The sequence below is a fragment of the Polypterus senegalus genome, chromosome 11, assembly GCF_016835505.1.
Source record: "Polypterus senegalus isolate Bchr_013 chromosome 11, ASM1683550v1, whole genome shotgun sequence".
In the NCBI taxonomy this organism is placed as follows: Eukaryota; Metazoa; Chordata; class Cladistia; order Polypteriformes; family Polypteridae; genus Polypterus; species Polypterus senegalus.
Window position 1 is genome coordinate 77,752,190 of NC_053164.1, and position 17,884 is coordinate 77,770,073.

Here is a 17,884-nt window from a genome sequence, read left to right on the forward strand (position 1 = left end):
TGCTTATTATCTGCAAGACTTTGCCATCACTGTACCATAGAAGGCATGTACAGTAACAGAACTTCTTAATAATACAGCCAAACCATATTCAACAACATGGAGTCTTAGTCTAGTATATATTTACTCCTTGTCTTTCATGGTAGAAATTAGGGGAGAGGTGGATGAAGAAACATGTGCTTCCCTTATATTCTGGGCCTGTATTTTCACAGCTAAGATATATATCTCTTTGCTCTACTGTGATGCTTAGTATGGATAATGCAGAGCAATGCAAGTAGTCACTTCTCCAAGTACCCTCTGAATTGGCTGCGGAATATAAACTGTTCCCTTGAGACCCTGTTGTCTAGCTTGTATGTTGCAGAATTTTTTCCTCTTTTTCTCCTGGGTTTCTTGTGCTGTTGTGTAATTGTGATGTGTTAGATGCTCTGATTTCATTTGTACAGCAATATGCTGGTGTACTTAATTAGCTCGTTTCAAGTTATGGATTTTTTTTTCATTTCATACTTGAAACCTGACTGAGCTGTGTTCCTGATACACAATGAAGTGCAGAAATGAGACGTTATCTTTTGAGATAGGAGCAGCAGTGCGGTAGGAATATGATAGAAGGCAGAATAAGCTTATGCTGATGTGAATACAAAACTAGGACAGGAATGTACCGTATCTGCTCACTGGCAAAGGAAAAGGCAGCTTGGTCAATAAAGGATCTGCATTTTTACCAAACCAGGTAAGGATACATGATGTGTTTTGAATTTTTAGTAATCTTGCCTTGTGAAATATATAGCTTTCACTTAATTTCTTAGTCACTGGTTATTCATTTTTCTGACTTTCCCACTTAAAAATATATTTACTCCTTTGAAACAGCAGGATTAAAGAATAAGGCAATTTATGGTGCTTAATTTCTAAAATTAAAACCATAGCCATTTTAACTATGTTTAAGAAGCAAATGCTGTTAATTTTTTGACTTTGAAAATTAGCAAAATGAATTAAACCTATCCAACTACTTTTGGCTGATGTCTGAGACCTGGTTTCTCTTCCTGGGTCCTCCCTGTGTGGAGTTTGCATTTCTCCCCGTGTCTGCGTGGGTTTCCTCCCATAGTCCAAAGACATGCAGGTTAGGTGCATTGGCGATTCTAAAATTGTCCCTTGTGTGTGTGTGTGTGTGTGTGAGTGAGTACGCGAGCGCCCTGCATGGGGTTTGTTTCCTGCCTTGCGCCCTGTGTTGGCTGGGATTGGCTCCAGCAGACCCCCGTGACCCTGTAGTTAGGATGTAGCGGGTTGGATAATGGATGAATGGATGGATGTATTCAACTAGGTGCATTATTGTTTTGCATTTCTAGCCACTGCAGTTTCAAATTAATAAACATTCTAGAATATTCTTTTTTGCTTTTGTAAAATAAATAATTTAGATAATAGTGTGATTTTGAGAAGAATACATAGTTGTTAGTCTGTTTCTGTTTTTTTCAGATGACCAAAATATAAAAAAATTTAAATATTTGCAAATTTCTACAATTTAATGATTATAGATTGATGGAACTTGAATTGTGGAAGTTCAGTGGGATAATTTTCACAACTAAATGAATTCTTTTTCCATGTAAAATATGTTCCGGAAAGTTTCATGATGGAGCAATGAAACAAGAAGTTGCTCTGCATGCAGAGGAGCTCCAATATACCAATACAGAGGTATAGTTGTATTTAACATATTTAAGATCAGATCAGTAAAGGTGACCTGTGATTATGGAGTTCACACCTATATTGCTGAACTCTAACCAGATTACTAGCCAATTGCACACCCAATCAAGAACCTTCAAGTAAAAAATAAATATATATAGTCCAAAGAATGAATACACAGGCTAGCACTTTCAGATAGTTAAAAACATTTGAATATGCTGATTTTGTAAATTAAAAGGCAATCGTAATAATATATTTCTAACCTTTTTTATGTGATATTTTTGAGTCTATGGCCAATGACATATGACCGCATATGTCCATTTTATTTGTTGGATGGTATGCGTAACTTGTTACAGAAAATTTGTAATTCTGTTAAGTTGTTTTCATTTACTGAAAGATACAGCATTTTAATGCAAGAATTACAGAAATTAAAATCCTGAAATTGACATTTGATTGTGAGATGATGTTTTCACTGCAGACCCTGGATCAAAAAGTAATCAGTAGTTACCATAGTCGTCCTTCTCTTCTTACCCCTGCTCTATGCCAGACTGCAGTGAATCCCTCTGTGAGTTCAAGCTGTCCAAGAGTCAGAGAGACTTTAGCTACTAGTCTCTCATTAGTTTTGCACACACCATTTGAAGTCAACCGCTCCCTAATTAAATGAAAGGATACATTTTTTCGGAGCGTAGATGTCAGTTGATTTAAGCTGCTCTGTATGCATTTTGGGAGGCAGGTTAGGGTGTTACTCCCTGACCCCAAGATGCATCCCTCAATTTAGAAAGTGTCTGACATACAAAGGTGGTTTGAAATTGAGTAAGCATAGTTATTAGGAAACAAAGAGCAAAACCAATTGGTCTGTGATCTAAGATTTCTCTGGAGAGTGGAAATGAGCTTTTTTTAAATTGTATAGACTCATTTTATTTTCAAAAATAAAAAGTTGTGTCATATATAAGTGACTGTAGTGACAAGAGAAATATTCCAATTAGTCAAAACACTGCTTTTTTATTTTATTTTATATATTTTCCTGTCTGTCACATTAATTACATTAATTTTTAACGGTACCAGTGGCTTACTTGCAAGATGCTTGCAGAACTCATGGACTGAAAAAGGAATGAAATGTATATTAAAAATTGCATAATAAGGGAATAATCTATTGGGATTTATACACGAGTGAGAGAATAATTTGTACGAACAATGTAAAAAGTTAAATCAGTAATTTTCAATATACAGGCAGAACTCCATTTTTGGTGTTGTCAACTTCACTAATGCTGAGGCCTATTACAAGATGATCATTGTCATCATTTTGTTTTCCTCCTCTGTGTTGCAGGCTACATTAAGTGACACAAAACACCTGTTCTATTAGCTCCATTACAGGTAGATAACTTGATCAGTAGCTTGCCATTTATCTAAACTGCAGAGCCCACTGCTTGTAATCCCCAATGTCCTAAGCGTGTGTTCTAGCTGTGCCGGCCCAGGGGGTACAGTAGCTGGGAGGAGGGAGAGACCCTCAGAGTGATTGCTCAGCAGGAACTTCATGTGTCTCATGTTTGTCATTTTTCTGAGGATCACTGTTTGTGCCCTCATTACACCATTTCCAACTCTATTAGCTACTGTATTATAAAAAGCAGTAGGACGTTTAAGCCCAAGTTCAATACACTGTACATACCCATAACTCAGTTTAGTTTAAATTATTTTGAATATTTTTTTTTTTTGTGATTTGAAGCATAGCATTATTTCTTCAGTGTCTTTTTAGTAATGCAATTGAATTTTTTTAAATAAAAATAAGTGAAAATGAATTATTCATTTTTGCCAATTTCATATTAGCATAACCTTTTCAGTTTAACTTCCAACTTGCATACAAAACCATGTTCTGAATATCTACAGAAATGGAATACTGAACTGTATACAGTCACACATTTGCCTCTTTTTTTGGTAGTAAATCATGACATACTGTATAATGTAATGTGCTTTTAGATTGTTGTTGCAATAGTAGAGAAAATAGCTAAGGTCTGGGAATTTGCTTGGCATGCTAGGGCTTGAGTTAGTAGAACTGCTCATGTACTGAACAGTCTTGAGTGTTTAATTTTGAATTGTGAACACACATATTGCATTTATTTGTGGAAGAGTTGTCTCTCAAGTATATGTTTATGAAATATGCTACTTAAGCCTGATATTTAATGCTAACTTACCATTACAAAATGTCAGATCTGTGCTTTGTGGATTGAACTAGTGGGCAAAACAGGAAAAACTGTTTTACAAGTTCCAAAACTTTCTTCCTTCCCCACTAAATATTTGGCAATCCTGAATGTTATGTATATTTCATATGCAGACAATATAGTATCAGTTTGATTTTTTTTCACTGAAATTTTAAATGCTAAAATTACAAGAAAATTGTAAATCAGGATTTGCTTCACCTTTTGTAAATTTGCCAGTGACCTCTGGTAAATGTCGCCTTTAAGTGTTTTCTTAGCAGCAACCCTCTTAAAATTGTTGTCCCCTTCTTTGTGGTTTTAAATAGCTTGAGCCATAGTTAAACTGTAATGAAATCTATTAATAATGTTTCCCTTGTGCTGCACTCTTGCTTTTTGTAACAGATAACCTTGTCATGTCTCTTTTAGCAAGTGATAAGTGTGAATTAGAGTTTCTTTATTCTGGTGGTGGAGTTGTCAAAGTCTTATGACTTTCTCACATACTGTATTAACAAGGAAAAAAGATCATGATGTAGCGTATAGAACAGCATGTGCTTCCTGTTTGCTCATAAGAGGTGACAATAACAAGAGGCATGTATCACCTTAGTTTTTTAGAATATGAATTACCGTGTACTGGTCACATATGGCAAATAAAATATTTCTTTCAGTCTTGCTTTTGAATCTGTATATCTTATCGTGTATAAATAAGATCATTTTAATTGGTAAGCAGCACAACAAATATTGGATACATGTTAAAGGCAGTTTAAAATTATATTTACAAAACCTACTAGACAAAAGATATGACCATTATTTAAGTTTGTTTTTTGTTCTTTACTTGTGGTGCTGGTGCTTTCAATGAGACCAGGCTAGCTTGGCTAGAGCAGTAAACTATATAATGCTTTGCGCTCTTCCTAAAATTCTCCATTTTGCATATTTTACACAATGAATGGCCTCAGGTCCTTGACAAAATGCAATATTAGTGAAAGGGAGCTTGACTGAACAAGGATTTAAAACACTGTATTGTGTAATTAAAGAAATTTAGGTTATCCAATACCCTTATCATCCATGGTAAAAAAAAAAAAAAAAAAGTAATTGCCCCCATGGTTTCAAAAATAGCTTGCAGCATCCTTAGCAGTAATGATAGTGGTTAAGTGCCTCCTATAATTTGATATCAGTATTTCACCTTGCTCTTTTAGCCCACTCTAGAGAGCTATTTTAATTCAAACTCATTGGTAAGTTTGTGAATGGGAAGTACTTGTTTTAAGTCCTGCCATAGGTTCTGTAGCAACTGTATTGAGTTCAGCATGGGGATAGGACTGGGCCACTCCAAAATGTAAATGATTTATTCTGAATCATTCAGTTGTAGACTTGCTTTTGTGTTTTGTACAATTGTAATGCAACATAACCAGCCCAGTTACCCCAGCTTTAGACCATGGACAGATGTAGGAACCTTCTATTTACGCAATAACAGTAATCCTTCTAGGTCCTGAGGCAGCAATGCATCCCCACATCATTACAATACCATCCCTAGGCTTTATTGTAGGTGTGATGTTGTGTCCAATGTTGTATTAGCTTTATGACAGATGTAATGTGACCAGTGTCACCCCAAGAGATCTATTTTTAACTTGTTTATCCATAAAAAAATCTTCCAAACTACTTGAGGATCATCCAGGTGTTTCTTTGCAAATATGAGATGAGCACAGATGTTACCCTTGGATCACAGAGGTTTTCTTCTTACAACAAGAATCTGATTTTTGCTAAGTTTCTTGTTTTGTGAAGTTGTGATCATTGACCTTACCTCTGAGGGCGGTGGGGCCTGAAGTTCTTTTGGATATGCTTCTGGGATCCTTTATGACCTTTTGAATGAGTTGTCACTGTGCTTTTGGGATAATCTCGGTTTGTTAAGTATAGATCACAGTGTGTAGTGTGATGGAGTCCTAAAGCCTTGGAAATGATTTATGATTGATATGAGGAAAAAAAGTTTCAACAGCCATCATTTGGAATTTCCATTGATCTAGGCATGCATAGTAGTGTTCTAGAAACTCTTTGGTGACTTCTTCACTCTCATAGTAAGGATCGATATGGTGAAGTTTATACTCAACATTTGCCTGCAGTCAGCTCTGGCTTTGTTTGGTCAGCTTAGTTAAGTTATATATTGTCAACTGCGTTGACCATACTGGTCATAGTTAGAATTGGCAACTAAACTTTACTGCATGTGTTTGGCACGTACCATATTTCAGAAGTACCTTCATAAAAAAAACTTGGGCAGAGCAAGTATTTTCACGCTTGGGTTACACAATTGCACAGACTCATTCAAGGTTTTCAAGAAACATAAACGTTATCCGTGAACAGTGTAATAAAGCATAAAGCAGAGGATGTTTGGGGGACAAGTTAGACAAGGTAATAAGCAAAAAGGACAGGTGCTATACAGGCTTTTAAATATACAAAGTGCTGCGTGAGAGTCGGCAGCAACGAGGCAAACTGTATTTGTTCCTATTGCAACAGCGTTCAAGAGGGGGCCTCAGAGGAGCGACCCTGTCCTCCAGGGGTGTGCAAAGCCCCCTTCTTTGCAGTATGTTCCACTCAGACAGCGCCAACGAGAGGATTCAAGACAGTATTCTTCAGCTGTGAGGCTACTGTGCTACCACAATAAAAACTAATGTTGCATGTTTCTAATTCATTATTAATGCTGTGTGAAATAAATAAATAAATGTAAAATTGTATCATATTTGTTTGAGATATAACTGGCAGAACAATAACAAAAACTCATCATAGAAAAATATGCATTGTGTAAAGCAGGGGTCTTCAACTCCGGTCCTGGGGTACAGGTTTTCATTCTAACCATTTTCTTAATTAGTGACCAATTTTTTCTGCTAATTAACTATTTTTTCTTGACTTGAATTGAATTACTATTTATGACTCAGACCCCTTAATTATTTCTTTTACTCTTAATTTACAGCCAAACAATAATGACTTAAAACATGACCAACAACTTGGTATTGTGTACATCATACAATATCTGAAAAAAAGAAAGTTGAAGGACTCAGTAATGCTGATCTGATCTGGTCCACAAAACATCTTGATGGTGCTCTTAGAAAAAAAGAAAATTGGCGGTTTTGGAAATGTTTGCTGTGGCAGAATTAGAACACCAGCAAGACCTGATATTAAGCAATGGGTGTAATTAACAGCAAAAATCTACTTCTGATTAAGAATCTGGTCAGTGTGAAAATGGCTGGATTTGAGGCCCTGACTTAGTTGGTCATCTATTAACTAACTTTACTCATTTAGGTTTGGGTGCTGTTTAAGGAGTAAATTAAGCAATTCAGAGAACTGAAAAAAAGTAAATTAAAATGAAGGAAAAACACATTAATTAGTTTTAAAAACTAGTCACTAATTAAGAAAAGATTTAGAACAAAACTCTGCAGCCACAGTAGTACTCTAGGACCAGAGTTGGAGATCCCTGGTGTAAAGGCAATTTTTATGAGGTTCTCCAATCAATAGAGATATTTTTGTTATTTACATTGAGTCATTAGCCTTGGTACTTTTTACCAATTGGACTAGCATAATGTAAGAAGTTCCTCAGAGTAGTTCATCAGTCTTAAAGACTTTTGCAATTTAAGTATTGGTGTTTTTTCCTTTAAAATGAAAGGCCATACTCATTGATGGTTGCAGCCTGGATTTGAAAGTATCATAGACGGAAGTTGGGCGGGAGAGGGCAAATCTCTTCTGCTGTGTGTTTAAAATTTATTGGTTTAATTTATCATTTCTTATAAGTAATCTGTTGGGCCCTTGAGCAAGGCCCTTAACCTGCAATTGCTGAGCGCTTTGAGTAGTGAGAAAAGCACTATATACTGTAAATGCAAAGAATTATTATTATTATGTAATAATTACATCAATCTTATTTCCACTCATTGTGTGTTGTGTATTATAATTTTTTAACGTACTTCTATACAATACGATTTATTTTTGTATAGCCCAAAATCACACAAAGAGTGCCACAATGGGCTGTAACAGGCCCTGCCTTTTGACAGCCAAACCTTTCCCCCCCACTCCACCCCCTAGCCTTTATTCTCTAAGAAAAGCCAAGCAAAATGACACCTTTTATTGGCTAACTAAAAAATTATAATATGCAAGCTTTCGAGGCAGCTCAGGCCCCTTCTTCAGGCAAGATGTAATCATTCTTCTTTTTTCTGTAAGAAGAAAAAAAAAGCCTTTATAGGGGGAAAAATGGAAGAAACCTAGGGAAAGGCAGTTCAAAGGTAGACCCTTTTCCAGGTAGGTTGGGCATGCAGTGGGTGTGAAAAAAGGGGGTCAATACAATACACAAAACAGAACACAAGTAATCCTCAATACAATATAACAGTGCAATAGAAATATTACAAGTGCAGAGCAGAATTCAACAGTAGATAATATTACATAATAAAATTTGGATTTGATTAGAGTCCTGGAGACCTGTGCCATCAAGCTCCCTCCTCCTATTGGCCGTTCCACAGCTGAGTCAGCACTGGGCCAGCCAATCTGATGAAAGGACCTCTATCCAAAGATTTCTGCGATCCTCCATCAGAGATGACTTTACCTTAGGCAGGCAGAACAACTTAGCAGGTGGACAGTGGCACAAAGTGCCACATTTGAGTACCAAGAAGAGAAATAGAATAGGTGAGGGTTACCAATAAATTATAACTAACATATTATGTATGTTTTAGTGCTAATGATACAGTATGTACTGTACATTTAATCAGTATTTTTAGTCAGGATATGCTAAACTGAAGTAGTGAGTCTTCAGCAGACCGTTCCACAATTTAGGGGCCCCGTAACTAAAAGCATGACAGCCCACTGTTATTTTAATAATGTTATTTTATTAATCCTTGGGATCATAAGCAGACTGGCATCTTGAGATCTTAATGTACGTTCTGGTTTGAAAGTCATGATAAGTTCAGACAAGTAAGCCAGACCTTGAGCATTTAAGGCTTTATATGTTAAAAGGAGGATTTTGAAATCTGCCCTAAACTAAACTGGGAGCCAGTGTAAGAAATTAATATCTGGTGTTATGTGTTTGTATTTTCTTGTTCTTGTAATAGTTTTTGCAGCATATACCCAGCATTCAATATATCCAGCATCTCTCCTCGGCACATGTTCAAACCAACGCAATCTCGCCTCTCTGACTTTGTCTCCAAACCGTCCAACCAGAGTTGACCCTCTAATGTACTAATTTCTAATCCTGTTCATCCTAGTCACACCCAATGCAAATCCACAACTTATTAAAGGCAGTGGAGAAACTTGATTTGGCCTAAAGGAAAGGTATAACTGGGTGTCATCTGCGTACGAGTGAAAATTAACATTGTTTTCTAATGATTGATCACAGTGGAAGCAGTACTGAGCCTTATGGGACACCATAAATCTGTTCTGTGTATAATGAATAATTGAGTACTGTCAGCACATTTCTGTAAAAAACTGGAATACATTTGATAAATAAGAGCTGAATCAGGCAAGGATAGTACCTGTAAGCCCACCATCACTTTCTAGCATGTGCAGTAAAATAGAATGGTCAATGGTGTGAAATACTTTGTTACATGATTACATTTCTGAAGTGTTGAATGCAAGGTGTGGCAGTGTCTGCCAAGTTAGTATGTGGTTTTGCAGTGTGATGCTGAGATCTGGGATCTTATATTTTTAATTTTCTCATTAAAGATGTTCATAAAGTCTATACTGCTAATGTCTGTTGGTACTTTGCACTGTAGATCAGAATTCCCATTTGATAAGTTAGCCACTGTTCTAAACAGTACCTGAGTATTTTTAATATTGCTATCTGTTATTTTAGAATAGTAGGCTGAGCGAGTTTTAAAGAGAGCTTTTTTTTTTTAAATATTTTTTAACATTTTGTCCATGCAAATAGACCTGCAGTTTTGTTGTTCTCCATCTGTGCTCCAGTTTTCAACACTATAATTTAAGAACTTGAGTGTTCTGATTAAACCAGGGAGACTTTCTATGTGCTTTGTTCACTTTTATTTTAAGGGGAGCCACAGCGTCCAGAGCATTTCTCAAGGTCACATGATGTTAGCTGATCTAAATTGTTTTCCACATTTACATTTGATGTTAACTGATCTTAATGGTTTTCCAAAATTACACTTGACTTACTCAAAGTATGTTTACATTTTGAAGCAGAAATACAATCTAGATGTCGCACTACTGTTGTTTTAATCTGTGAGTGTATTGGTAAGGGCAGAACCAAATCAAACGTATTTAAGTAGTGATGAGAAGTAACTTCATTTAATGGAGTAATATTTAAATTTCGAATTTCAGCTTGGAAAGTTATAATTACATCAAATATGTGGTTATGATTATAAGTTGGACCTTTGACAATCTGACATCAATGTGTACATTAAAATACCCCATCAAGACTACATGATCATAATTTATAGCCAAATCAGAGAAGTTGGACCTTTGACAATCTGACATCAATGTGTACATTAAAATACCCCATCAAGACTACATGATCATAATTTATAGCCAAATCAGAGGTTGCCAAAAGGTTGCCAAATTCAGTCATGAACATTGAATATTTCCCTTCTGGTCTGTAGATTAGCACTACAATTGTATTGGAATCTGTTTGAATATTTAAAATGAATGCCTCATTGGATGTGAACTTGGCTACATTTTAAGAAGCAATTTGCGTTTTGTCACAATATGATATATTTTTTGTTTTAATTTGAACTAAGTTTCTATTACAGTTATTCCTTGTGGATGCTCTATTTTTTTTCTCTTGATCTTATTATACACCTTATTTTTCTGGTTATCAAGTAATTTAATGTCTACATCATGACCAAAATTACTGGATGCCCCTCAACAGGGACTATGGATAACAGCTTCAGGAAAGTAACAGGTGGGATATACAACAGCCTGTGATTTGAGATCACATGACTGCAGTCTGGATGGTGCTCTAATCAGTCAGCCAGGCAGTCTTGCTGCCATATTTTGGTATAATACAAAAGATCCCCTCCAGTTACAATGAAGACCATCTCTTTTGAAAAATCCAGGTCTTTCAAAAATAATCATCCCAATTGTACACAAAGGCTATGCCTTTATTTGCACACCAGGTTTCTAGACAGCAGTGAAGGGAACATAATCTGATATAAATGACACCTTCTCTATATAATCTTGGTAAGGGGCCAGATACAATTAAATTCTGACATTTTCTTTTAGCTTTGGTGCATAGAGAAATGAAGTTCCCCTTTAATACCTCAGATTGCTGTAAATAAATATCATTAGTGCCAACATGTAGCAATAAGGTAGATACTTCATCATCGGTGACACAATCCAATTGGGCCTCTGTCAGAAATCTTTGCCCCTGGGAGGCATTTAACATTAACTTGTGGTTTAACAGTTTGGAATTCTAACTTTCCACACTGTGGAATTGCCAATTATGAGCACTTTGTTGTTCTCGGGATCCGCAGGTCCGCTACATAGTTCTGAGAATCTGTTCTAGTTCAGAATTGGTGACATGGGTGCCAAGGGACTATATTTTGGCTTCTTAGACCCTCTTCTTATTATTGTTACCTACTCGCCCTGTGGCTGAATTGGTGCTGCTGATTTCGGCTGCGTACTGAGTACAGTGGGACCTGGAGAGACTGAAGCAGAATCAGGAGTAGTCTAATTGTCTAAACAAACTGAGTAAATCCAATTTTCGGTTTGTCTAATTGCTATCAGGTTCCTAAAGTGGCCCTTTAATTTGCATACTTTCTAGACCAACTCTAAATTAACTAAACACTTTTAGGAGGTGAAGCTGCCTTTGTTGTCAGCCAGAAAACCTGAGGTGTACATGCTGCAGGACACACAACATATAAATGTGCCCTCAATGGACATAAAACATATAGAAGTTGCGTTTAGTACTGAGTTCATCTTCTCTGTTTCTGCAGTAACTTCAGCGCTTTCAGCCCTTTTCTGTGTTCAGCTGAGTCACTAATAGACTGTCGGCTTTACGTTTACACCGCTCAATGGGCGATCGACTTCGAGTTCTCACTGCTGGTTACTTCTCCTCTTCGGATGTTGGCTTTATTGCAGTTGAACTTACTTGGGTGTTTGTGAAGAGCTATGTGCGTGTGGGAGATGCCGCTGCTCTGTGCTTCCACTCGCTGCTGCTTAGAAGAAGTGGGGTCTGAAAGAGAGAGAGATCAGAAATAACAATATATACTACTGTATTGCAATCTTTAGAGCAATAATCACTGTGCAATATTTTATTTTCTGGTGATTTTTCCTAAATGTACATCATAGTAAGATAAACAGTGTGAGGTTACAAAGATCCTGGTTTTTTTTACATGTGTAATTGATTTATTTGTATCCTGTAGTAGTAGTCAGGATTTTACAGGTTTAAAATTACAGTGCTATAAGAATGTATGCAAACAGTGTAGGCTAATAGAGATTCTTATGGGTCATTTTGACCATATACATTCATAATGTAGTACAGTATGTCTTAAATCTTTTCATGTTGCATTTTGTATTTGCAGCACTCCTCTGGGCAAAGTGAAGGAAAGACTGGTAGTCGACTGAATATGCCCCACTGCCGTAACCCCAATTCTTCTACTGCAGATGAGCAGCCCCACATTGGCAACTATAGACTACTCAAAACCATTGGCAAAGGCAACTTTGCCAAAGTTAAGCTGGCGCGGCATGTTCTTACTGGCAAAGAGGTAAGAAAATTGAGAATTCCCTTTTTGGTAGTCAATCTATTTATATCGCTTAGTGATATGTTTTCATCATTTAAATGAAAAAGTTTTTGTTTATACATGGGTAACTTTCAATAAATGTGCACAGTGGGAAATTATCATCATTTGTTTGTCATAACTAACTATAATATTACATTTGTAGTATTTCTGAAAGTAATAATGCATACCCAGTAACAGGTTTAAAAAAAGTAAGGTATGGTACAGTAAGGTACATTTTTTAATTAATTATTATATTGAAGAATTAACAAGCATTAGTACACTTAATTTCTGCTGTAACCATAATGGATCATGTTTTAAATATATGTCTTGAAAAATAACAGTTAAACTATAGTTATTTGAGGTAAATAATACCCACCTGATGAAACATTGTATGGCTTCTGGGTATAATTGAGGGTACAACTGCATTATTTTTAGTATTGCTGGTAAAGTGATTTACTATAGGGGTTTTTTTATATGTGAAACATTAAACTCCTTGATTAGTTGGATGTATAGATTTGTGTTCTGTTCTCTGCTTTCCAGTACAACCAACTCCAGCTATGGCCCCCAATGATATTGTTAATGACAGTAATTAGAACATTAGAAAAACGTTTGACAAGAACAGACCATTCGGCCCAACAAAGCTTGCCTGGCCTCTCCACCTAATTCCTCATAAAAACATCAAATCTAGCTTTGAATGTCTTTAGAGACCTTCTATCCAAACATGCTACTTGATAATTTATTACCCATGTTTTTAGTTCTCTGTGTGAAAAAAAAAATCTTAGGGTTTGTGTGAAATTTACCATTAACAAAGTTACATCTGTGCCCACATGTTCTTGTTAAACTCATTTTTAAGTAACAGTCTCAATCCACTTTACTAACCCTCTTCATAATTTTAAACCCTTCACTATATTTCACTTCTTAACCTCTGTTTGCTTAAACTGAAAAGGTTTAGCTATTTCAGTCTTTTTTCCTAAGTTATACCATGCAGTCCTGAAATCAGTTCAGCTGTTCTGCTATGCATGCAGCACTCCAAAGTGTGGCCTCACTAGTGCATTAAAGTTATAAATCTAATATTTCTACTTCCTATATGTAATACTGTATGTAATACTTTACATATACAGTGCATTATGTTTCATCTGCTGCAAATCTGCTCAAGTCTGTATGTAATTCAAGTCTAGCTGTATCAGTTCAATTCTAGATCGTCTGCCAAGCCGCCTAGCTCAATATCATCCTTAAACTTAACCAGCTTGTTGTTTATATTTGTGTCCAGATTATTTATTTATAATAAAAATAGTGGAGGCCCTAGTACTGACTCTTCAGGGACACCAGTATTAATATCTGATAAGATTCCTTACACCATCAACCTTTGCTTCATGTATTTTAGCCAAATTTGGACACATCTACACACTATATCCTGAACTCCAACTTCTTTGATAGTAAGGCTTTATTAAATAATTTCTGAAAATCAAAATAAAAAATATATGCACCTCTCTGATCATATCTTTTGTTGCTTCCTCTTAGAATCCAACTCAACCTCCCCTGTCGAAACCCATACTGTTTCTGTTCTTATTGTGTGGTGCTCAGTCTTCTTCATAGCCTCCTTTGTGTAACCCTGAGTGTTACAGGGGCTGCGAAAACTGTGCAAAAAGTGTTAGTCCCGAGTGTCACTCTGGCAACTGCACAGATGCGTCTAGTATATGTGATCGAAACGAGAATCACTTGGGCTGTAAAAGTGAAAAGGGAAAATTATGTCTGTGTGCAGGTTTTAACTAATTATGAAATACGTGTATCTGAGGAAAATTTGGGAGATATACCAGGCCATTGTAGCAAAATTTCGAAGCGTTTACATTTCATACCATGATGTCAACATCAATGAAAGTCTCATGGCTTATAAGGACAGATTGTCATGGATACAGTACATCACATCAAAAAGAGCAACATTTGGCATAAAGTTTTACAAGTTTTGTGAGTCTAAAATGGGATACATTTGGAATTCGGTTCTGTACACGGGAAAAGGGACAATGTTTGATCTGAAACACAATCAGTACAGCATTGCTGCGTCATCGATGCTGACTTTAATAGATGGTCTTCTGGATCAAGGTTACTGTGTAACTATGGACAATTTTTATACTTCGCCAGAGCTATTTGACATCTTGCTGCAAAGAAAGACCAATCCATATAGAACAGTGCGTCTCAACCGTCATGGCATGCATGAAGATTTTGGCAGAGCTAAATTACTGCGAGGTGCGCAGTAGCTTGCCAAAAGTTTAAAATGCTTGCGCTGAATTGAAAAGACAAGAAAGATGTCTGTCGTCTTACCACTGTACATAATCCATCTACAGTCAGTGTTCAGGCAAAAGGCAACAAGTAAGTTACGAAGTCTTATTCTGTGGTCGACTACAATAGCACAATGGGTGGCATAGATTGTGTGGATCAAGAATTGACTTCCTATCCCATTATGCTGAGGCAACAAAAGAAATACTACAAAAAGATATTTTGTCATCTGGTGGAACAGTGCTTTTGGAATGCATTCGTCTTATACAAACTAAAAGCTGGCGAAACTGTATCTCATGCAAACTTTACATGCCAGCTTGTAGAATAAATCATTTTATTGATTATATACATCCAACAGTAAAAAAACCAGAATCCAACTTGTACCTGTGCAGTGGGTTGTTGAAAAACTGATCAATCTAGAAAGAAAATCTGAAAAGAAACACGTTGTTGTTGTCCAGACTGTGACTTTGGATTGTGTCTTTCTCCATGTTTTAAGATTTACCATACATATGTCTGAGCCCTCCTCTGCATGGCTGCCACCACACCCAGAAGCGCGGCCGGAAGAGGATTGTGGAGCTCCTGGAGCACTTCTGGGTGCTCTATACAAGGGGCCTCCTTACTCAATTTTGTGAGCCAGAGTCGGTAATTAGTAATTACTGTTACAATATACATTTACTATATTTATACAGATGTGTTTTTTTTTTTGTTTAACTTCAGTTTATTATCTAGACTTTCATAATTCTTGGGGTGTAATTATAAATAATTTTATAATTTTAGTCTCATTTAGACTTTGGTGCATCTGTTCAAAATATGCCTTGCCAAAGTTAAATTTAACAGTTTTAGAATTTGCATTTGTGCTCTTCCAAAACACTGAGAATTGTATAATATTATGGTCACTTGACCCTAGTGGGTCAATCATCTCTACACCTTCAATTCTATCCTGGTTATTACAAAGTACTAAATCAAGACAGGCTTTCTTCTGTGTTGGTGCTTTAATAAACATTCAGTGATTACATCTTAAAAACTACTGCAGTTGTGTTCCACTATTTGCAAGGTTAGCCCAGTTAAAATTTGGGTAACTAAAGACCCCCATAACTATAATATCCCGCTTAAAACTTACCTTTATAATGTTAAAAATAAAATTGCATCTTGAAGTTATTGTCTGAATTGGGGGCCTAGAATTTCATAATGCATACCATTAATGGACATTATTTTGTGTTATTTACCAGTTAAATGCTTTTAGACAGCTTTTGTCTTCCTTTTTACTTCAATATCTGCCACACCTGTAAGTTACATACAGGTATTAGCAATTTATAAACATTGTGACTGCTGCAAGCAGCTTTGCAGTTTCTTGTATTATATCTGATTCTAATCAGACATTTCATTTTAACATTAACAAAAAAACATTGCATAAGAGAATACAGTCTTTAGATAATGTTGTACATTCATTGCTGTGGCAAGCAAAGAGGAACATAGAAGCTACCCAGAATCATTTGGCTGAAAAATTAATTTACAGTAGGTGCAGGAATTGTCAAATATTCCATAATGTTACAAATTAACTTTTAGGCTGAAGTTGTTCAAAGAACACTGGCAGGGGTTTGCTTAATGTAGAATAAGATTATGTGATGAGACAAGGGATTTATTGATCTCAACATAAAAAGGACTGCACGTTTAATACCCACTAAAGGAAGTCTGGCCCAAAATCATGTGGCCTCAGGGTTATTGAGTGTATCTTTCTGTCATGGGTTAGATCCACTGATATTTGAAGAGGGCTATTTACATTCATGCACAGATGTCTGTTTTATGTTTGGCCAGCAATTTCCAACAAAGGCCCACCGGCTTTATTGTTAGTTAATTTCAAAATATCTAAACCACTAAGTAACTAGTAATTTACAGTGTTGCTAGACCTTTTTTTGTTTCTCCTGAGATCCTAAGTGAGGCACTATGGTCATGTGGCACGATACCCTGAGGATGATCTTGCTTGCATTATCCTCATAGTTGAGGACTCGAGTGGCTGGACCAGGCCAAGGAGACACCAACGTAATGCCTGGATGCAGCAGATTGATCTTCATTTCCTGAGTGTGTGGGAGGGCTGGTAGGTGGGGGGGAAAGAGAGCAAGTTATTTCTTATTTATCCCTTTTAAGTCAACTGTAAGTGCCAACATAATAATAGGCACTGTAGCCACAATAACTGGCAACAATATGAAATCAAGGTTAAAGCTATTTGTATGAAACAACGTGCTAAGTTTACAAAATTTTAAAAGTTCGGAATCAGTGTCTCTCAGACCTACAGTGCACTTTTTGAGTGGGAATGTCAAAGGTCTCAATGTAAAGAGAAAAAAGTACTTTCTCACTTAACAGGTATAAATACCAAAATAAAAAGGAGACTACCTTAATGAGTAAGGCCCAGTTCCGGTTGCAAAGAGATTTGATTGGACAAATTTTTCCCTCTAGCTATGCAAAGAAAACTAGAGGTGTTGGAATCTTAATACACAAAACAATCTCATTTGTAGTATTTGATCCTGAAGGGCGATTTGTAATGGTGATTATTTAAGTCTGAAGTAATTTTGATAAATATCTACACACCTAATGTGGATGACAGAGATTTAATCCTAAATGTATTTTCCTCTTTTTATAATGTGAACACTCAGAAAATTATAATGGCTGGAGACTTTAGTTGTGTTTTAAATCCAGTCCTAGATAGGTGTTCAATTACAGTGGCAATAACATCTAATAAAGCGAAAATAATCACACAGTTTGTATTGGATCCTAACTTATCAGACCCATGGAGATTTTTAAATCCAAACTCATGAACATATTCCTTCCTCTCATCAGTACATAACAGTTAAGCAAGAATTGATTATTTCTTTGTAGATAATAATTTATTGTCACTATCAAATCTTGCAAGCACAATGCTATTGTTATCTTTGACCATGCCCTTTTGATCATGGAGCTTAAATCACCATTCCCTACACACTCATTTTGTAGCTGGTGCCTTAAAACTCTGTCATTAACTGATGAGAACTGTACAGAATTAATCTTGGAGCAAACTATTAT

The 17,884-nt window shown here is 36.2% G+C and overlaps 1 protein-coding gene across 12 annotated transcripts in view; it reads left to right on the forward strand.

Annotated features, from left to right (window-relative positions):
• mark2b (MAP/microtubule affinity-regulating kinase 2b) overlaps positions 1-17,884 on the forward strand; it is a 290,583-nt gene that overhangs the window by 93,035 nt on the left and 179,664 nt on the right. For 11 of the 12 annotated variants that reach the window (XM_039769082.1, XM_039769085.1, XM_039769090.1 and 8 more), the window contains exon 2: positions 12,356-12,538. In XM_039769082.1, coding sequence (XP_039625016.1) covers positions 12,356-12,538 — 183 coding nt within the window. Of the gene's footprint in view, positions 1-620; positions 722-12,355; positions 12,539-17,884 lie in introns of those variants that run through there. The other variant, XM_039769089.1, reaches the window with a different exon arrangement.